The sequence below is a fragment of the Pristiophorus japonicus genome, chromosome 18, assembly GCF_044704955.1.
Source record: "Pristiophorus japonicus isolate sPriJap1 chromosome 18, sPriJap1.hap1, whole genome shotgun sequence".
NCBI lineage: Eukaryota > Metazoa > Chordata > Chondrichthyes > Pristiophoridae > Pristiophorus > Pristiophorus japonicus.
In genome coordinates, this window is record NC_091994.1 from 56,866,105 (window position 1) to 56,889,260 (window position 23,156).

The following is a 23,156-nucleotide window of genomic DNA, read 5'->3' on the forward strand; positions in this document are numbered from 1 at the left end:
ATCTCAGGACTTTTTACTATGTTAAAGGCGCCATATAAATATAAGTTGTTATTGTTGATATTAACAAAATTGTTAGTGTTCTGAGAAAAGGATGAGGCCGGGAGTGGAGTGGGAGAAGAGTGCAGTCTGTGAATCTGTGAGTGGCACGGGACAAAAATCGGCAAGTGATGTCACATCACAAGGAGGGGCGCAGGGTGTAAGTTACAGGTAAATATTTAACTCAATCTACCTATAACTCAAATTGTATCAAGTAATTAGTTAAAAATCTAATAAAGTATCAGCTAAGTTGATTAAATATTTTGGCCACGAAATTCCCCCTCGCAGTACTGACTGGTTTTCTTGAAAAAATGGCGGCTGCCTTGCTTCCGGCGTGGAACACGGTGGCCGCCATTTTGGAGAGGTTGCAGCACTGTCGTTACCTGTCCAATGTAAATGTGCAGATTGTGTTGTCAATCGGCCTGTAAAGCCTGATTTGATGCACGACTGCGATTTTGGACGTCGCCGCTTTCCATACCACCCTCTCTTGACCACGCACGGAATAACATGCACGCAGCAGTTGTACAGAGATGCTGTCAGCGCTGCTTAAAGGGACACACACATCTTTCAAGTAAGTTTCAATTTCAACTGTTGGACTTTTAAAATATTTTATTGAAGTAGTAACTTATTAAAGTGTGAAGGGACTGCAGGGATGCTTGCAAGGCTTTAGATGTTAAAGGAAGACCTCTGAGAAGACCACTTCTTCCCAGTCCTGGGGGCTCCAGCTGTAGTCAACCTTGGGCTGCAACATCACATGGAGATGGAGCAGAGGCAACAAAGGGGACAAGCTTCTCGCAGAGGGATGAGGAAGAAGCAGAAGAGGAGAAAGCAGAAGGAAGGATGCAACCCAGACAGCCCTTTCTGGCCAGGATATCCAGGATGCAATCACCTGCCTGCGGTACCAGTGACCACAACTCCACCTTCCCCATTCAACAGTTGTCCCACACCTTACCTTCCCTCTGTTGCTGACCATCACAGGGACCTCTTGGCCACAATGCTGAAATAAAAGCCATGCAAAGCAAACTTTCCAATCCAACTTTATCCATACATGCATTCAATATTACATAAAACAATCAACTAATCCCCCTTGTGCATTCCCTTAGTGACTGTCTTGCATGTGCCTTTGCCTATCCTAGAGATGTCACGCAGTGCTATTCCAGTGGCTGGTGAGTTTTAGTGGGGGACACTGCAGATGGACTTGCAGGACGACCTTGAGGAACTGGTGACTGGGATTGTCAAAGCGAGTAATGGTGTTTCTTCTTCTAAATTCTCCTCTCCCTCTTCCCTGGCTGGGCGGCTGAATTTCTTGGGTGTCTGAAGTGAGGAAGGCACAAAGGTAGAGTTGTGATGAGGGGAGGGCAGGAAAGCGGGAAAGCAAGAGCTGCAAGCTTACACCATGCACAGCTTGTACATCAGAATATATTGTGGGATGAAGCTGAAGAGCGATGTGAGAAGGAGGATAACGTATGAGGATACCAGCATCTTGTATTATTTCAGCCCTCACTTGCAAAGTGCTGCAGCACAGAGGGATCTGGGGGTCCTTGTACATAAAACACAAAAAGTGAGTATGCAGGTACAGCAAGTAATCAGGAAGGCCAATGGAATGTTGGCCTTTATTGCAAGGGGGATAGAGTATAAAAGCTGAGAAGTCCTGCTACAACTGTGCAGGGTATTGGTGAGGCCACACCTAGAGTACTGCAGATAGTTTTGGCCTCCTTAAGGAGGGATATACTTGTATTGGAGGCTGTTCAGAGAAGGTTCACTCGGTTGATTCCGGAGATGAGGGGGTTGACTTATGAAAATAGGTTGAGCAGGTTGGGCCTATACACTTTGGAGTTCAGAAGGATGAGAGGTGATCTTATCGAAACATATAAGATAATGAGGGGGCTAGACAAGGTGGATGCAGAGAGGATATTTCCACTCATGGGAAACTAAAACTAGGGGACATAGTCTCAGAAAAAGGGCCGTCCATTTAAAACTCGGATGAGGAAGAATTTTTTCTCTCAGAGGGTTGTAAATCTGTGGAATTCTCTGCCCCAGAGAGCTGTGGAGGCTGGGTCATTGAATATATTTAAGGTGGAGATAGATAGATTTTTGAGCAATAAGGGAACCCTTTAAGGTTATGGGGAGCGGGCAGGGAAGTGGAGCTGAGTCCATGATCAGATCAGATCTTATTAAATGGCGGAGCAGACTAGAGGGGCCAGGTGGCCTGCTCCTATTTCTTATGTTCTTATGTCGAAGAAATTCCTCCTCATCTCCGTTTTAAATGTGCAACCCCTTATTCTGAAGCTATTCTGAATCTATTCTAGATTCCCTCACGAGGGGAAACATCCTCTCTGCATCTACTCTGTCTAGCCCCCTCATAATCTTATACGTTTCAATAAGATCATCTCCCATTCTTCTAAACTGCAATGAATGTAGGCCCAACCTGCTCAACCTTTCTTCATAAGTCAACCTCTTCATCTCAGGAATCAACTCCGTGAACCTTCTCTGAACAGCCTCCAATGCAAGTATATCCTTCCTTAAAAAAGGAGACCAAAACTGTACGCAGTACTCCAGGTGTGGTCTCACCAATGTCCTGTACAGTTGTCAAAAAACTTCATTTTTATACTCCATCCCCCTTGCAATAAAGGCCAATATTGTATTTGACTTCCTAATTACTTGCTGTACCTGCATACTAACTTTTGTCCCTCTGTACCGCAGCATTTTGTAATCTCTCTCCGTTTAAATAACTTTTTTATTCTTCCTACCAAAGTGGATAACCTCACATTTTCCCACATTATACTCCATCTGCCAATTTTTTTCCCACTCACTTAACCTATCTAGATTGCTTTGCAGATTCTTTGTGTCCTCCTCACAATTTGCTTTCCCAGCCATCAGGAAATTTGGCTACATTACACTTAGTCCTTTCATCCAAGTCATTAATATAGATTGTAAATAGCTGATCCCTGCGGCACTCCGCTAGTTATTGTTTGCAAACCTGAAAATGACCCATTTATCCTGACTCTCTGTTTTCTGTTAGTTAACCAATCCTCTATGCATGTGAATATATTACCGCCAACCTCGTGAACATTTATCTTGTGCAGTAACCTTTTATGTGGCACCTTATCGAATGCCTCCTGGAAATCCAAATTCACCACATCCACTGGTTCCCCCTGCCTCCATGCGTAGGTCTCCATTTTGGTCCCTAATCGCCCCTCCCCCACTCCTTTTACATTTATATATCTTTTAAAGACTTTTCACTTTTATGTTGGCTGCCAATCTATTCTCACTCTTTGCCCCTCTTATTTCCTTTTTCACTTCCCCTCTGAACTTTCTATATTCAGCCTGGTTCTCACTTATATTCTCAACCTGACATCTGTCATACACCTTTTTCTGCTTTATCTTACTTTCTTATCTCTATCATCATCCAGGGAGCTGTGACTTTGGTTGCCCCGCCTTTCTCCCTCATGGGAATGTACCCCGACTGTACCCCAACCATCTCCTCTTTAAGGGCAGCCCCTTGTTCAGTTACAGTTTGCCCACCAATCTTTGATTCCACTTTACCCGGGCCAGACCGTTCTCATCCCACTGAAATTGGCTTTCCTCCGATATAATATTTTTTACTCTAGATTGCTCCCTGTCCTTTCCCTAAACACTATTACTATCCCAGTCAATATTAGGATAATTGATGTACCCCATTATCACTACTCTATAGTACTTGCACCTCTCTAATTTTCCTGCAAATTTGCTCCTCTGTCTTTCCCACTAGTTGGTGGCCTATAGAATACACCTAGTAGTGTAATTGTACCTCTATTCTTTAACTCTAAATATAATGTATTTGCTTCATGAGTTCTTTGCTTAAGAATTCATAGCAACCCTTTCCAATTAGAACTAATTGGTTTATTAGAAAAGATTTAATAATCACACGACACATCCATCAGGCTCACAACCACCTGCCTCATCGTGGATCCCCCAAACACAACTGGTTGGGATTTTATTGAGTCTTGTGAACATCACGTGACTGCCTAAGCCACTCCCAACTCAACAGTTCCACTATGCGTATACTCACAGGGGCATTCATTACACTAACCAAATAGATTCTGTCCTTCAGTCCTCCGGGAGAAGCTCCCCAGCACTCTAAAATAAAGTGTGGTCAAAGTGGCAGAGAGAGATGCAGGCACCCACACTCACACCCACAAACACACAGACACACCCACACACACACTCACACACACACCCACACACCCACATCTACACAACCCACACACACACCCACATCTACACAACCCACACGCATCTACACAACCCACACACCCACACATCTATACAACATACACCCACCTGCATCTACACATATACCCACCCACACACACACCCACATGCATCTACACACACACTCACACCCAGGCACACATCCACACCCCACACACCTCTCCCCCACACGCACACACACATGCACATGCACAAACACCCATAACCCCGACTGAACAATTATTGATATTTCTGCCTCTGCTCAATCGTGCTGAGTTTGATCAAATCCGATTGGAAATCCGAGAGCTTGTGTTGCGAGCCTGCAGACGGGAATCGCTGCTCCCCGGGGATGGGGCCAGTTAGTCTCTGGTTGCTGGTGATGTTAGCATGTATCGGTAGTCTAACAGTGCAGCAAGTGTGCTGTTTGCGAACATGCTTTGATTTCACCATGCAGTTCTGACCTGTCATTTTGACTGATGGAATGTGCTCTCCTCTCCTGGCCATTCCTTCTTGCAGTAGGTGCCTTCTGCAGTCAAAAGAAATGTCATTAAGTATCAGAGAGGCTCTGATCACACAAGCCTATTGTCAGGTTCTTGTTTCAAAATGCTTAACTGCCAGTTCTGGAGAGTAAAATAATTTCTACATGTCGTCAGTTATCTGCAGACATGAAATGAGCTCAGTTCCTTAGAGTTCTGGATTGCTATAAAGCAAATAAGCCAAGTGATCAAGGCAGTGTTATGTGCAGTTTACTTATACGTCCAACTCATATCAGAACAGTCAATGCTCAACCCTCGCCTGTGTCATTGTTTGGAACAATGTAGATATGAGCACTGGACATAGGAACAACCTCACTGGACAAATACAAGAATCAAAGCAATGAAGTTCCGTACCTGTACTGTCGATATCATCGTAAATATTGCTGCAAGACAGAGAGCACAGACAGTTACTGAGCAAAATAGGAACAGAGTAAACATACCCGCAACATGCTCATTAGTAATTCAAAGTAATAATTACCAGTGCGATGTAAATGACCGAGTAATTAGTTAGTAGTGGTAATTAGTAACACGGAGGCAAAATTCGGGCGCTAACTAGCCAGGTTCTATATTGGGCTTTAGCGCCCCAGGAGGGAAGGGGCGGTAAATGAGGCACTAATGACCTCAGTGGGGTGCTGCAGGGGCACTAACAGCAGAGCACGACCCTATCTCAGGTGACTTGTATTCAGCAATCATCCTTCAATCCTTCACACTGGCTGATTCCAGCTCTTAAAGGGGAGGTTATATCAAGCTGCACCTCCTTATTTCAGAGTGCTGCATTTGCGGGAGAGCTGTGAGTGAGTGCAACAACTTTCTGGGATGGCTGCTGCATATCCAGCTGGAAGGGAGAGGGCAAGGCCATTCAATGATGTGGCATTGGGGGCATTGGTGGGGGCAGTGGAGGGAAGGAGTGACGTGCTGATCCTGCATCAGGAATAAGGCCATTGCCACAGGTCTTCAGGGCCATGTGGAGAGGTAGCTGAGGAGGTGTCAGCCAGCACTGCAGTCAATCGAACCCTCACACAGTGCCGGAAGTAGTTCAATGACCTCAGTCGGGTGGTGAAGGTCAGTACATGCTTCTTCACCTCCTACATTCCAGCCTCTGAACCTCTGTCTGTGCACACTGAGCAAAGCACCCCTCGCCCACCCAGCCTCTGAACCTCTGTCTGTGCACACTGAGCAAAGCACCCCTCGCCCATCCCTCGCCCACCAAACATGTGCAGCTACTCACTCACATCCTCATCTCACACCTTGTCTACATTCACAGCTATTCAACCATGGCAGGCATATCTCCCACATACATAGCTGGACACTTACTCACACAAGTTCCTTCCCTTTGCAGACCAAGCTGGCCCACAATCGGAGGGAGCAAGAGAGGACGGGCGGGGTGAACCTCAGCTGCAGGAGCTCGCTGACCTGGAGGAGCGAGTGCTGCGGCTCATTGGCCCGCAGGTGGTGGGCGGCATGGCCAGTGGCTACGTGAACCCCGCTGGGGGCATCAACGGGATCTTTATCCCCTCTCCCTCGCTGGGGGCATCAACGGGATCTTTATCCCCTCTCCCTCGCTGGGGGCATCAACGGGATCTTTATCCCCTCTCCCTCGCTGGGGACATCAACGGGATCTTTATCCCCTCTCCCTCGCTGGGGACATCAACGGGATCTTTATCTCCTCTCCCTCGCTGGGGGCATCAACGGGATCTTTATCTCCTCTTCCTCGCTGGGGGCATCAACGGGATCTTTATCTTCTCTCCCTCGCTGGGGGCATCAACGGGATCTTTATCCCCTCTCCCTCGCTGGGAGCATCAACGGGATCTTTATCTCCTCTCCCTCGCTGGAGGCATCAACGGGATCTTTATCCCCTCTCCCTCGCTGGGGGCATCAACGGGATCTTTATCCCCTCTCCCTCGCTGGGGGCATCAACGGGATCTTTATCCCCTCTCCCTCGCTGGGGGCATCAACGGGATCTTTATCCCCTCTCCCTCGCTGGGGACATCAACGGGATCTTTATCCCCTCTCCCTCGCTGGGGACATCAACGGGATCTTTATCTCCTCTCCCTCGCTGGGGGCATCAACGGGATCTTTATCTCCTCTCCTTCTCTCATACCATTCCCCCCCCCCAACCCTCACCCAATACCAGAGGCTTTATCACTTTCCAGCTCCTGATACTGTCTGCCTTCCTTGCTCCATTCCTCCTCCCCTACTCTCACCTTAACGCAAGTCTTGTGCCATTTATGCTTTCAGAGAATTAGCCAGCAGATGTGCAGCCTGCATCTGAGCACCCCCCTCCCTCGCCACCCCACCACCATGATACTGAGGAGGAAGGAGGAGGAGGAGGAGACTGGCACTACGCTGCAGCAAGGCCAAGGGGAAAGCGTAGCTCGGGAGCCATCTCCCCGGAGGGCGAGTTCTGCTGCACAGGACTCAGACGAGGACCTCAATGGAGAGGCGTTCACAAGGAGGGTGATGGCCATGCACTCCGACATGCTGGGTGCAATGGTAAGGCTGCCCGAGAGCCTCTCTGCAATGGTACGGTGTGTGGAGGAGTCTGCCTCCAGCATTGCACAGAGCTCTGCACACACGATGGAGCCCACCATTGCCAGTGTGCAGACGATGGCGGAGTCCCAGAGAGACCATGTGGATCCAGCCCTCATGACGCGTGTCATGGCGATGTGGCAGCTTCCATTGCAGCACAGCCGGAAGCAACGCAACATCTTAGCGCTGTGATGCAGTCAATGATTGGTAGCATTGAATCTCAGACTGCGCTCACACAGTCTCAGCTGGATGACACGAGCTCTGACCGCTGCCATCGTCGTTCGGTCTACCACCATCATCATCATAGGCAGTCCCTCCAAAAGTGAGTTCTCAGGTGACTGTACAGTCCAATGCGGGAATTACAGTCTCTGTCACAGGTGGGACAGACTGTGGTTGGAGGAAAGGGTGGGTGGGGAGTCTGGTTTGCTGCACGCTCCTTCCGCTGCCTGCGTTTGATTTCTGCATGCTCTCGGTGACGAGACTAGAGGTGCTCAGCACCCTCCCGGATGCTCTTCCTCTACTTTGGGCAGTCTTGCAGGGCTGCACCAACGTTTGCATCATCGCACCAATGATTTTCTCGATCTTCCTCACTGCAATGCTTCATGTCACTCTCAGTAAGCTCCCTGCTGGAGTGTAACTAAACTATAGAACCAGTGGGAACCTATTTAACCTTCGCCACCTCCAGGCTAGATCCAAGGTCGTCTCATTCTCTGTTGTCAAACTACAGTATGCGGACGACGCTTGCATCTGCGCACACTCAGAGGCTGAACTCCAAGTCATCGTCAACACCTTCACTGAGGCGTACAGAAGCATGGACCTAATGCTAAACATCCGTGAGACAAAGGTCCTCTACCAACCTGACTCCACCACACAGCACTGCCCCCAGGTCATCAAAATCCACGGTGCCGCCCTGAACAACATGGACCATATTCCACCACAGTCCACGGGGATCTCATGGTGTCGCAGCAGGCCACCAATTCATGCTCCAGCAGGTTGGTAGGGATGCTGTGGTGCTGCCCCGGGGGAGTGGCAGGGGGTCGGGGGAGCAGGAACCCACTGTCCTCTCTCAGAATGACAACATTCCTGATCCCACCACTGCCACTCCACCATTGCCCTTGTCGCTCCCTGTCACCCAGCCAGCCCAGTCTGCCCCCGCCCAGCCTGAGGTAGTGTAGCCTACAGCCGGGCCTTCCAGGCCCAGAGCTGGTCGAGGGCATCCTGCAAGGCCATCTGTATCTCTGACCCTGACACAGCAACCGTCCACCAGCCGTGCTGCAGCCACTGGGGACACACTGCAGAGAGCACTAGAATAGCTAAACCGAGTGTTAAGAGGGAATACAAGGTGTTGCACAAGGGTGGTTCTTGTTTATGATACTGTTACATGTGATATCAGATAAATTTTAATTGGAATGTTGCATCTTTGGTAGTGTCTCTCATTTCAGTTTTGGGCTGTGGTATGGAAGGGGAAATGGATGTGCTGATGGGGGCTTGGAGAGGGACTGGGAAGTGGGAGGGAATTCACTGGAACCACAGTCTGATGAGATGGTCGTGGGCCGTCATTGCAGAATCATGATTGAGTGGCTGCCTCCTCCTCCTCTTTCTCCTCCTCCTTCTGTTCCTCCTGAGGTAGTGCAGCTATGGCAATGGCTGTGCCCTCATGATGGCCAAGTTATGCAGCATGCAACAGACGATGATGAATAGACACCTGCTCAGCCGAGTACTGGAGGACTCCTCCGAGCGGTCAAGGCAGCGGAACCGTTGCTTGAGCACTCCAATGGTCTGATCGATGACGTTCCTGGTGGCAGCCTGGCTCTCATTGTGCGAGTGCTGGGCAGGAGTGATGGGGTTGTGGAGGGAAGTCATGAGCCAGGTGGAGAGCGGATAGACCTCCTCTCCGAGCAGCCAGCCGAGAGCTTGATATGGTGGCTGAAAGAGAGCTGGCACACCGATCTGGTGCAGGAAGGTGGCATCGTGGCTGCTGCCAAGATAGCGGTCATTGACGGTGAGGACTCGGTGTGTGTGGTCGCACACCAGCTGTACATTCAGTGCGTGGGAGCCTTTGCGGTTACGGAATATCTCAGGATTGTGATGTGAGGTGGGTGCAGTCAGTGGCGCCCTGCACCATGGGGAAACCCGCTATCCTGGGAAAGCCACATGCCGTTCGTGCTGCTTCTCTCTGGTCATGGGGAAGGAGATGTAGTCCCTCCTCCTTCTGTACAGCGCAGCTGTGACCTCGCGGATGGAGTGATGGGCGGCCACAGTACCGAAACGGTTCTCATCACCCCCAACCCTACCTCCTCCTGTTTCCACTGGTGTAGAAATTGAGTGTGATGGTAACCTTGACTGCCACTGAGAGAGCGGTCCTCACTCTGGTCTGAGGCTCGAGGTCTGGCTGCAGGAGGTGGCAGACCACGTCCTTGCTGAAGCGCAGCCTCGCACTCACTGTTCCTCAGTGAGATTGATGTTGGAGAACTGTGTTCTCTCTTGTTTCTATTGTTGTTCCAGACTTCGGTCTAACCCTGACTGTAATTCAGTAAATCTGACCTAAAGCTGGCTTCAACGTAACATCAGAAGTGCTTACTCTCGTATTTACATATTTAGTTGTACCAGAAATATTTATCCCTCAACCAACATCAATAAAACTAATTATCTGGTCATTATCTCTTTGCTGTTTGTGGGAGCTTGCTGTGCGCGAATTGGCTGCCGCGTTTCCTACATTACAACAATGACTACACTTTAGAAGTGCTTCATAGGCTGTGAAGTGCTTTGGGACATCCTGAGCTTGTGGAAGGTACTATAGAAATGCACCACCACCTTCCCCACGCCCCCCCTCCTACCTCCTCCAGTGTCCGCCCCTGGAATAAACTCTCTCCTGACTCCCAATGTTGGGGAAGTCCAGAACCAGGGGTCACAGTCCAAGGATAAGGGGTAAGCCATTTAGGACCAAGATGAGGAGAAACTTCTTCACCCAGAGAGTGGTGAACCTGTGGAATTCTCCACCACAGAAAGTTGTTGAGGCCAATTCACTAAATATATTCAAAAAGGCGTTAGATGTAGTCCTTACTACTTGGGGATCAAGGGGTATGGTGAGAAAGCAGGAATGGGGTACTGAAGTTGCATGTTCAGCCATGAACCCATTGAATGGCGGTGCAGGCTTGAAGGGCCGAATGGCCTACTCCTGCACCTATTTTCTATGTTTTTATATTTCTCTAACAACTGCACTCAACTCCCAACTATCCAGCCTCTGGCCCTCCATTCACCGAGACATTTCTGCAGCCACCGATCTGCTCAATCACACCCTCACCACCACCTTTGATGCCCTAGTCCCTGTTAAAACAATTACTCTCTCTCACCCTGGCCATTCCCCCTGGTACAGCCCTCATCTTCACTCCAAGTCCAAGGGACACAGACTTGAACGGAAATGGCCGATAACTGGTTTAGCCATTTACCAGTAGATCTAAAACACTATGCCAAAACCGCTCACTGTTCCAGAATCATTCTGGAATGTAAAGATAACCTCGGCTTCTATTCTCTACTGCTAACCGTATCTTTGAACCCCTCTCCTCAGTTTCCACCCTCATTTCCGACAGCAAGTGTGAGGAGCTCATGGATTTGTTTGTCTCTAAGATTGAGACCATCCGTTCGGCTGCCTCTGCCTCTCCCCTTCCTTCCCCTCGCCCACCGGCCCAAACTGCTTTTAAGGAAGCCCCGTGCCCTAGCCCTGACCTCATATCTTTCTCCAGTTTCTCTCCGATCTCCCCTCATTGACCTCTCCGAGCTCATCCTGTCTATGAGACCCACTTCCTGCTCCCTTTAGCCTATTCCCACCAAACTGCTGACCACTCAACTTCCTTTTCTGGCTCCCATGTTAGCCGACATTGTTAACGGTTCTCTCTCCTCAGGTACTGTCCCCTCTCCCAAATCTGTCGTCATCACCCCTTTCTCAAAAAACCCACCCTTGACTCCTCCGTTCAAGCAAATTACCGCCCCATCGTCAATCTCCCTTTCCTCTCCAAAGTCCTTGAACGTGTTGTTGCCTCCCAAATCCGTGCCCATCTTTCCCAGAACTCCGTGTTTGAATCCCTTCAATCTGGTCCCCGCCCCTGCCACAGTACCGAAACGCCTCTCATCAAAGTCACAAATGACATCCTTTGTGACTGTGACAAAGGTAAACTATCCCTCCTCATCCTTCTCGACTTGTCTACAGCCTTTAACACGGTTGCACTCCATCCTCCTCCAACACCTCTCCGCCACCGTCCAGCTGGGTGGGACTGCACTCGCCTGGTTCCATTCTTATCTATCTAATCGTAGCCAGAGAATCTCCTGTAATGGCTTCTCTTCCCGTTCCTACATCGTTACCTCTGGTGTCCCCCAAGGATCTATCCTTGGCCCTCTCCTATTTCTCATCTACATGTTGTCCCTTGGCGGTATCATCCGGAAACACAGCATCAGTTTCTACATGTACACTGACGACACCCAGCTCTACCTCAATTCCACTTCTGTCGATGGTCTTTAAATAGTCAGACTGCTTGTCCGACATCCAGTTTGGATGAACAGAAATTTTCTCCAATTGAATATGGGGAAGACCGGAGCCATTGTTTTCAGTCCTTGCCACAAACTCCATTCCCCAGCCACTGACTCCATCCCTCTCCCCAACTCCTGTCTGAGGCTGATCCACACTGTTCACAACCTTGGTGTCATATTCTAACTGATTTCTAGTTTCTATATTATATAAAGACCCAGTAATCTGGGTGAACTTACTGCAGCAGAAGGGATCTTGGAGCGAATCCATCTGTGTGGGAAACACACAAGAAGAAATGAGACTCTGTTTATAATGTACTTGCTTCATGGGTTCTTGCTTAAGAATTCATAGCAACACATTGCTAATAAACCAACTAGTTCTTAATAGCAAAGGTTTAACAATCACACTACACATTACCAGTTCATCCACCAGGCTCACAACCACCTGCCCCATCGTGGATCCCCCGAACCCAACTGGCTGGGGTTTTATTGAGTCTTGTGAACATCACGTGACTGGCTAAGCCACTCTCAACTCAACAACTCAACAACTCTACAACTATTTTTAGTTGTGAACCTTAAACAAATGTCCCCTGATTAAAGGGGGGGGCGGGGGGCGCGGAGGGGTCACACTCCGAAAACCTTTTAAGTGCCCCCCTTGTTTTTTTTTGAGGGCACCAAAAAACACAAATTATACAAGTACCCCACAGCTAAAAGGGGGAGGAGGGGCACTAAAACCGACAATTTAAACAATTTAAACTTTAGACATTAAAATCAAATTAAAATTTGGTTGCCAGGGGTGATGATGCACTCCAGTCCCTCCGGTGTCCACCTCTCACGGAAGGCCGCGAGCGTACCGGTGGACACCGCGTGCTCCATCTCCAGGGACACCCTGGCTCGGATGTAACTGCAAAAGAGAGGCAAGCAGTCGGGCTGAATGACCCCCTCGACCGCCCGCTGCCTGGACCGGCTGATGGCCCCCTTGGCCGTGCCCAGGAGCAGTCCTATGAGGAGGCCCTCGGACCTACCCGCTCCCCTCTGCACAGGGTGCCCAAAGATCAGGAGTGTGGGACTGAAGTGCAATCAGAATTGGAGGAGCAGCTCCTTCAAATAATGGAACAGGGGCTGCAACCTCACACATTCAACATACACATGGAACACGGACTCCTCTCGACCTCAAAAATTGCAGGCGGCCTGGGAGCCCGTGAACCGACTTAAAAACTTATTGCACGGGACTGCTCCGTGCACCACCCTCCAGGCGAAGTCATCAACAGCCCTACAAACCTGTTAGCATCCTCACAGGTGCATACATTACACTGTCCTGGTGCATGTTTCATTCTGTTTCAGTCTTTCTCTTTGTCTAATTCTCCAACAGTCTTGCTCGCGCTCTCTACTTGATAACTTTGCTCTTGTAAAAGCTCTGCCTTTTGTACCCTGGCATCTCGATCTGTGCATAGAATTAGACTTTCTCTCGGCTCATAACCGCTGTAGGTTCACTTCTAACCTCCAGGCTGGCCTTTGGGGCTCTGTGTTATCCCCTTTGGGGAGCTTGTTAAAAAACTCTCCCTTCATTGTCCCTCTGCCTGTTCACTGTGATGGACCGATGTCAGATACACAAATCACTAAAAGTGGCGATGCAGGTTAGCAGGGGCATAAGAAAGCAAACCAAGCACTAGGGTTTATTTCTAGAGGGATAGAATTGAAAAGCAGAAGTTACATTAAACTTGTCTCGGACCACACTTGGAGCACTGTGCACTGTTGTGTATGGAGAAAGAGTCATACTAAACACTGTGAGCTCAAAGTAAAGTGTGACCTTAGTCTTTTATTGCAGGTATCCAGAGTGCCTCTCCAACCTGTGAAGCCTCCTTAAATACCTGTGCTCCCAAGGGATTATGGGATCCCTTGGGACTCCAGGGGATGAGCCCTCTGGTGGCTGTACAGAGTAAATACAAATTTACATATATAATAACACTCTCCCTCCCCTCCCCCCACCAAAGTCAATAGTGTAACTATTTACAATGTGAGTCGATCTGGGGCCCTTGCCCTGGTTGATCGTCTCGGTGTGAAAGCTGGTGTTGTTGAATCATTTGTTGGGCCCTCGCTGGGCTGCTGTGCAGCTGGCCTTGCTGGGCTGCCTGGTGTGTTGGGCCCTGCAGGGCTGCTGTGGATGATGGGTTCTGCTTCGTGGTCAACCGTGGAGTTGGTTGCCACTGGTGTGTATGTTGGGGGATCAAACAAGGTAGGGTCCAAGGTGGGTTGCTCAGGATAGTCCGTGAATCTGAGATTGATTTGGTCCAAGTGTTTCCGGTGAATGAGTCCATTTGAAAGTTTGACCCGAAACACCCTGCTTCCCTCTTTGGCCACGACAGTGCCGGGAAGCCACTTGGGACCTTGTCCATAATTTAATACAAATACAGGATCATTGATTTCAATCTCGCATGACACATTTGCGCTATCATTGTATGCACTTTGTTGAAGCTGCCTGCTCTCTACCTGTTCATGTAGATCAGGGTGAACTAACAAGAGCCTTGTCTTAAGTGCTCTTTTCATGAGCAGTTCAGCAGGTGGGATCCCAGTGAGTGAGTGGGGTCTCGTGCGGTAGCTAAGCAGGACTCAGGATAGGCGAGTTTGCAGTGAGCCTTCAGTTACCTTCTTCAAGCCTTGCTTGATGGTTTGCACTGCTCTCTCTGCCTGATCATTGGACACTGGTTTAAATGGGGAAGATGTGACATATTTGATCCCGTTACGGGTCATGAATTCTTTGAACTCAGCACTGGTAAAACATGGCCCGTTGTCGCTCACCAGGACATCGGGTAGGCCGTGTGTGGCAAACATGGCCTACAAGCTTTCAGTAGTGGCAGCGGACGTGCTAGTCAACATTATAGAAACATAGAAAATAGGTGCAGGAGTAGGCCATTTGCCCTTCGAGCCTGCACCACCATTCAAATAAGATCATGGCTGATCATTCACCTCAGTACCTCTTTCCTGCTTTCTCTCCATACCCCTTGATCCCCTTTAGCCGTAAGGGCCATATCTAACTTCCTCTTGAATATATCCAATGAACTGGCATCAACAACTCTTTGCGGCAGGGAATTCCACAGGTTAACAACTCTCTGAGTGAAGAAGTTTCTCCTCATCTCAGTCCTAAATGGCCTACCCCTTATCCTAAGACTATGTCCCCTGGTTCTGGACTTCCCTAACATTGGGAACATTCTACCTGCATCTAACCTGTCCCGTCCCGTCAGAATCTTGCATCTTTCTATGAGATCCCCTCTCATCCTTCTAAACTCCAATGTATAAAGGCCCAGTTGATCCAGTCTCTCCTCATATGTCAGTCCAGCCATCCCGGGAATCAGTCTGGTGAACCTTCGCTGCACTCCCTCAATAGCAAGAATGTCCTTCCTCAGATTAGGAGACCAAAACTGAACACAATATTCCAGGTGAGGCCTCACCAAGGCCCTGTACAACTGCTCCTATACTCAAATCCCCTAGCTATGAAGGCCAACATACCATTTGCCTTCTTCACCGCCTGCTGTACCCGTATACCAACTTTCAATGACTGATGAGCCATGACACCCAGATCTTGTTGCACCTCCCCTTTTCCTAATCTGCCGCCATTCAGATAATATTCTGTCTTCACGTTTTTCCCCCAAAGTGGCTAACTTCACACTTATCGACATTATACTGCATCTGCCATTCATTTGCCCACTCACCTAACCTGTCCAAGTCACCCTGCAGCCTCTTAGTGTCCCCTCACAGCTCACACCGCCACTGTCATCTGCAAACTTGGAGATACTACACTCAATCCCTTCATCTAAATCATTGATGTATATTGTAACGAGCTGGGGTCCCAGCACTGAGCTCTGAGGCACTCCACTAGTCACTGCCTGCCATTCTGAAAAGGATCCGTTTATCCCGACTCTCTGCTTCCTGTCTGCCAACCAGTTCTCTATCCACGTCAGTACATTACCCCCAATACCATGTGCTTTGATTTTGCACACCAATCTCTTGTGTGGGACCTTGTCAAAAGCCTTTTGAAAGTCCAAATACACCACATCCACTGGTTCTCCCTTGTCCAGATTCCTCATCACGAAGCTAATGTCCTTCCTTACTACTGTGTTAATCTCTTTAACCAGTAACGCTGTAGAAAGAGTCAGACTGAACACTGTGAGCTCAAAGTAAAGTGTGACCTTAGTCTTTTATTGCAGGTCTCCAGAGTGCCTCTCCAACCTTTAAAGCCTCCTTAAATACCTGTGTTCCCAAGGGATTATGGGATCCCTTGGGACTCCAGGTGATGAGCCCTCTGGTGCCTGTACAGAGTAAATACAAGTTTACATATGTAACATGCACAGTTCTCCATATTATAAAAAGGATATGGAGGCACTGGAGAGGGTGGAAAAAAGATTTACAAGGATGATACCACAACTGAGAGGTTATACCTATCAGGAAAGAATGAACAGGCTGGGTTTCTTTTCTCTAGAAGAGATAAGATTGATGGGTGACCTGATGGAGGTCTTTAAGATTATGAAAGGGTTTGCTAGGATAGACATAGAGAAGATGTTTCCACTTGTGGAGGAGACCAGAACTAGGGGCCATAAATATAAGATAGTCACCAAAAAATCTGACTGGGTAAAGAAGTTTCTTCTGAATTCGCTGAGAGTGGTGAGGATGTGGAACACACTGCCACAGGGAGTGGTTGAGGCGAATGGAATAGGTGCATTTAAGGGAAAGCTGGATAAACACATGAGGGAGAAGGGAATAGAAGGTTATGTTGATTGAGACATCTGGTCCCAATGCTTGAAGGGGATTAAATTCAAAATGAATCAGTGAGTGAGTGGTCAATCTATGGAACAGGCTCCCTCGAGGTTAGTATTGGTTCATTCAAATCTAAATGAAATAGATTTCTGACAGAAACGACCATATACGATCCAGTATATGAATGATTTGGGACATGCCGTGCAGGGAATATAGCGAGCTCGGGAGGAACAGGAGACTTTGGACCGGTGGTTCACAAAGCTCTCCCCCAATGGAGATTTCCTCACCTCATGTCCGAGTGGTCTTTCTGACACTGCCTCAAACTCCTGTACAAAACACAAGAAGGTTTGTCTGATCCTTTCCTCGTCCTTTAGTTTGGGTACGGTAGTGTAGTGGTTATAATACTGGATGAGTAAACGAGAGGCATGGACCAGTAATCCTGCAGAACGCGAGTTCAAGTGTCACTGCGACAGTTTGAGAATTTAAATTCAGTTAAAAAAAATCTGGAGTTAAAAAGCTGGAATCAGTAAAAGTGATCATGGAGCTGCAAGATTGTTGTAAACCCAACCAGTTCACGGGGGAAACCTGCTGTCCTTACACGGTCCAGCCTATGTGTGACTCCAGTCCCACCCCAATGTGGTTCACTCTGAATTGCTCTCTGAAATGACCCAGTGACTCCCTCAGGGCAATAAATGTGGCCTAGCCAGCAATGTCCACATTCCATGAATGGATAAAAATACAATCCCAGCATCTCTCTCTCTGTCTATGCTCTCGATTGACTGGCCATGTGCCTTCCTCTATAGTTTATTATTACGTACATTTTCCATCTTCATTCCGGCAGAGTGCCTTCTTCAAATCTGAGTACTCAATCACTTCCAGGATTTCTCCGGGTGTCAGTGACAGATACCTTCCACTTCCTTTCGTTAGGCTTGAATTGGGGTCCACCATTACGTCACCGATTATCTTGATGTCCCCGACATACTGTTTGGGAGAGAGTTACATTAACACACATTGTACACCCACGTCCTCCTCACACAATCTCCAACTCCAGATCCCCGAGTAACACCCGGAGCCCGATGTAGCTCTGAGACCAGATGGGTGGCACCGACCCTTGACCCAGCACCGACCCCTGAACCAGCACCAACCCCGCAGCGACCCATACCTGGCACCGACCCTGCACCGACCCTGACCCCGCACTGACCTCTGACCCCGCATCATAGCAAAGTTGGAGACGAGGACCAACAACAACTTGCATTAGTAGATGCAGAAAAATGTCCCAAGGTGCTTCACAGTGGGGTTTTCAAAAAATGGACACCAACTACAGGACAAGATATTAGGAATGGTGACAAAAAGCTGGGTGGGAAAAGTGGGTTTAAGGAGCACCTTAGAGGAGGAGAGAGAAGTGCAGACAGAGAGGTGGAGAGGTTTAGGGAGGGAATTCCAGAGCTTGGGCCCCAGGCAGCTGAAGGCATGGCCACCAATGGAGCGATGGAAATCGTGGATGCTCAAGAGGCCAGAATTAGAGGAGCGCAGCAATTACGGAGGAATGTAAGGTTGGAAGAGATTACAGAGATGGGGAGGGGTGAGACCATAGAGGGATTTGAATACGAGGATGAGAATTTTACAATTGCTGGACTGAGAGCCAATGTAAGTCAGCGAGCATGGGGATAATGCCAGTTAGGACACGGGCAGCAGAGTTTTGAATGAATAGGGAGATTCCCTGTTAGTCTGGGAATGGGGTACATAAGAAATTAGAGAAATTAACCAAAACTCTCTCTTAGGCATTCCCTTCTTGGTGTGGAAGCAAGTTACCCTCGATACGAGGGATGAGTTCAAGGTGTTTCAATGAAGGACCTAATATTCCAGATCCCAACCTACATCCTGAAGAGTGGAAGATGCCTGTGCGTGGATTTTTTTAACATGGGGTGACCATTGCACACCAGCCACCACACGGGCTTGACAGAGCTCTGTCTTTGTCCAGTGGCAAGGGTTACCCAAGACGACTGGAGTCCTTCTCTGCTGCACGGACCTAGTGTGCACACATATCGCAGTGTGGGCTGGTCCGTGCTGCTCCTGTGCCCGAACTCATGCCTCTCCTGGGCCCCGATCATGTCGCTCTGCAATCTCTCACCTCTCCTTCACCCCGACCTCACTGCTCCTCTGCTGCTTGCCACCTCCCCTGCTGTACCTGCCCACACTTCAATCAGCGACCTGGATTTTGGTGACGTCCAATCCTTTTATACATCTCAATAAGGTCTCCCCTCAGCCTCCTCTGTTCCAAAGAAAATAACCCCAGTCTGCCCTATCTTTGCTCATAGCTAAAATCTTTACAGACTGGTCTGAGCTTTTACTTCATTTACAGATAATTAACAGCACGGAATCCGGCCATTTGGCCCATCTGGTCCATGCCGAGCCTCCTCCCACCCTTCTCCATCTGCATATCCTTCTGCTTCTTTCTCCCTCACGTGTTTATCTCACCATCATCATCATCGGCAGTCCCTCGGAATTGAGGAACATAAGAACATAAGAATTAGGAACAGGAGTAGGCCATCTAGCCCCTCGAGCCTGCTCCGCCATTCAACAAGATCATGGACTCAGCTCCACTTACCCGCCCTCTCCACATAACCCTTAATTCCCTTATTGGTTAAAAATCTATCTCTCTGTGACTTGAATACATTCAAAGAGCTCGCCTCAACTGCTTCCTTGGGCAGAGAATTCCACAGATTCACAATCCTCTGGGAGAAGAAATTCCTTCTCAACTCGGTTTTAAATTGGCTCCCCCGTATTTTGAGGCTGTGTCCCCCTAGTTCTAGTCTCCCCGACCAGTGGAAACAACCTCTCTGCCTCTATCTTGTCTATCCCTTTCATTATTTAAAATGTTTCTATAAGATCACCCCTCATCCTTCTGAACTCCAACGAGTAAAGACCCAGTCTACTCAATCTATCATAAGGTAACCCCCTCATCTCCGGAATCAGCCTAGTGAATCGTCTCTGTACCCCCTCCAAAGCTAGTACATCCTTCCTTAAGTAAGGTGACCAAAACTGCACGCAGTACTCCAGGTGCAGCCTCACCAATACCCTGTACTGTTGCAGCAGGACCTCCCTGCTTTTGTACTCCATCCCTCTCGCAATGAAGGCCAACATTCCATTCGCCTTCCTGATTACCTGCTGCACCTTCAAACTAACTTTTTGGGATTCATGCACAAGAACCTCCAGGTCCCTCTGCACCGCAGCATGTTGTAATTTCTCCCCATTCAAATAATATTCCCTTTTACTGTTTTTTTTTCCAAGGTGGATGACCTCACATTTTCCGACATTGTATTCCATCTGCCAAACCTTAGCCCATTCGCTTAACCTATCTAAATCTCTTTGCAGCATCTCTGTGTCCTCTACACAACCCGCTTTCCCACTAATCTTTGTGTCATCTGCAAATTTTGTTACACTACACTCTGTCCCCTCCTCCAGGTCATCTATGTATATTGTAAACAGTTGTGGTCCCAGCACCAATCCCTGTGGCACACCACTAACCACCGATTTCCAACCCGAAAAGGACCCATTTATCCCAACTCTCTGCTTTCTGTTCGCCAGCCAATTCTCTATCCATGCGAATACATTTCCTCTGACTCCGCGTACCTTTATCTTCTGCAGTAACCTTTTATGTGGCACCTTATCGAATGCCTTTTGGAAATCTAAATACACCACATCCATCGGTACACCTCTATCCACCATGCTCGTTATATCCTCAAAGAATTCCAGTAAATTAGTTAAACATGATTTCCCCTTCATGAATCCATGTTGCGTCTGCTTGATTGCACTATTCCTATCTAGATGTCCCGCTATTTCTTCCTTAATGATAGTTTCAAGCATTTTCCCCACTACAGATGTTAAATTAACTGGCCTATAGTTACCTGCCTTTTGTCTGCCCCCTTTTTTAAACAGAGGCGTTACATTAGCTGCTTTCCAATCCGTTGGTACCTCCCCAGAGTCCAGAGAATTTTGGTGGATTATAACGAATGCATCTGCTATAACTTCCGCCATCTCTTTTAATACCTTGGGATGCATTTCATCAGGACCAGGGGACTTGTCTACCTTGAGTCCCATTAGCCTGTCCAGCACTACCTCCCGAGTGATAGTGATTGTCTCAAGGTCCTCCCTTCCCACATTCCCGTGACCAGCAAATTTTGGCATGGTTTTTGTGTCTTCCACTGTGAAGACCGAAGCAAAATAATTGTTTAAGGTCTCAGCCATTTCCACATTTCCCATTATTAAATCCCCCTTCTCATCTTCTAAGGGATCAACATTTACTTTAGTCACTCTTTTCCGTTTTATATATCGGTAAAAGCTTTTACTTTCTGTTTTTATGTTTTGCGCAAGTTTACTTTCGTAATCTAGCTTTCCTTTCTTTATTGCTTTCTTAGTCATTCTTTGCTGTCGTTTAAAATTTTCCCAATCTTCTAGTTTCCCACTAACCTTGGCCACCTTACACGCATTGGTTTTTAATTTGATACTCTCCTTTATTTCCTTGGTTATCCATGGCTGGTTATCCCTTCTCTTACCGCCCTTCTTTTTCACTGGAATATATTTTTGTTGAGCACTATGAAAGACTTGCTTCCACTTTTAACATGAGTTCTTAGGTGGCTGAACAGTCCAATACAAGAGCCACAGTCTCTGTCACAGGTGGGACAGATAGTCGCTGAGGGAAGAGGGGGTGGGACTGGTTTGCCGCACGCTCTTTCCGCTGCCTGCACTTGATTTCTGCACGCTCTCGGCGACGAGACTCGAGGTGCTCAGCGCCCTCCTCCACTTAGGGCGATCTTTGGCCAGGGACTCCAGGTGTCAGTGGGGATGTCGCACTTTATCAGGGAAGCTTTGAGGGTGTCCTTGTAACGTTTCCGCTGCCCACCTTTGGCTCGTTTGCCATGAGGGAGTTCCGAGTAGAGCGCTTGCTTTGGGAGTCTCGTGTCGGGCATGCGGACTACGTGGCCCGCCCAGCGGAGCTGGTCAAGTGTGGTCAGTGCTGCGATGCTGGGGATGTTGGCCTGGTCGAGGACGGTAATGATGTGCGTCTGTCTTCCCAGGGGACAATTAACCAAAAATGAAAGTTTCAAATCGCTAAAATAAATAGACAAAGATTTACATCTTTGGTTGTTGAAGGTGTACTTACTTTAAATTTCTTCCTGAAATCCTTCTCGTTCTCTTCTTTCTTTTTATTCATTTCATTTCTGATGACTGGAGGTCTGGAATCATTTTGCAGACTTAAAAATAGAAGATACCAGGGAATCATTCAAACTCTGACACATAGATAGGTTTAAACCTTACAAATTGTACATGTGGAATACCCTTTCCTTCTAATTAATTCTAACAAAGACCCAGGATTCATCGGCTCCATCAATAACCCCGAGGGAATATGTTCGGGACATGTTTCTGACCTGCGCGTTCTCTCCGCTGAGTCAGTCTGATCAGGTGTGCCAGGCAGGTGCAAAGAACACGAGGGGGGGTGTAGGATGCGAGGGGGGGTACAGGACGCGAGGGGGGGTGTAGGACGCGAGGGGGGGTACAGGACGCGAGGGGGGTGTAGGACGCGAGGGGGGGTGTAGGACGCGAGGGGGGAGGTACAGAACGCGAGGGGGGGTGCAGGACGCGAGGTGGGGTACAGGACGCGAGGGGGGCTGCATGAGGCGAGGGGGGGTGTAGGACGCGAGGTGGGGTACAGGACGCGAGGGGGGTGTAGGACGCGAGGGGGGGTGCAGGACGCGAGGGGGGTGCAGGACGCGAGGGGGGGTGCAGGACGCGAGGGAGGCTGCAGGAGGCGAGGGGGGGTGTAGGACGCGAGGGGGGGTGCAGGACACGAGGGGGGGTGCAGGACGCGAGGGAGGCTGCAGGAGGCGAGGGGGGGTGCAGGACGCGAGGGGGGGTGCAGGACACGAGGGGGGGTGCAGGACGCGAGGGGGGGGTGCAGGACGCGAGGGGGGGTGCAGGACGCGAGGGGGGGTGCAGGACGCGAGGGGGGGTGCAGGACGCGAGGGAGGCTGCAGGAGGCGAGGGGGGGTGCAGGACGCGAGGGGGGGTGCAGGACGCGAGGGGGGGTGCAGGACGCGAGGGAGGCTGCAGGAGGCGAGGGGGGGTGCAGGACGCGAGGGAGGCTGCAGGAGGCGAGGGGGGGTGCAGGACGCGAGGGAGGCTGCAGGAGGCGAGGGGGGGGGTGCAGGACGCGAGGGGGGGTGCAGGACGCGAGGGGGGGTGCAGGACGCGAGGGGGGGTGAAGGACGCGAGGGAGGCTGCAGGAGGCGAGGGGGGGTGCAGGACGCGAGGGAGGCTGCAGGACGCGAGGGGGGGGTGCAGGACGCGAGGGAGGCTGCAGGACGCGAGGTGGGGTACAGGACGCGAGGGGGGTGCAGGACGCGAGGGGGGGTGCAGGACGCGAGGGGGGGTGCAGGACGCGAGGGAGGCTGCAGGACGCGAGGGGGGGGTGCAGGACGCGAGGGGGGGTAAAGGACGCGAGGGGGGGTGCAGGATGCGAGGGGGGGGTGCAGGACGCGAGGGGGGCTG

The 23,156-nt window shown here is 49.5% G+C and overlaps 1 protein-coding gene across 1 annotated transcript in view; it reads right to left on the reverse strand.

Annotated features, from left to right (window-relative positions):
* Window positions 1-1,160: 1,160 nt before the first annotated feature.
* The window catches only part of LOC139229042 (FYN-binding protein 1-like), a 96,239-nt gene continuing 74,243 nt past the window's right edge, over window positions 1,161-23,156 (reverse strand). Inside the window, exons 3-8 of the mRNA XM_070860704.1 lie at window positions 21,772-21,862; window positions 17,426-17,588; window positions 12,096-12,126; window positions 5,160-5,188; window positions 4,731-4,795; window positions 1,161-1,350 (exon numbers count right to left, since the gene is read on the reverse strand). Of these exons, the coding sequence (XP_070716805.1) occupies window positions 4,734-4,795; window positions 5,160-5,188; window positions 12,096-12,126; window positions 17,426-17,588; window positions 21,772-21,862 (376 nt within the window). The 3' untranslated portion in view covers window positions 1,161-1,350; window positions 4,731-4,733. The remainder of the gene's footprint in view (window positions 1,351-4,730; window positions 4,796-5,159; window positions 5,189-12,095; window positions 12,127-17,425; window positions 17,589-21,771; window positions 21,863-23,156) is intronic.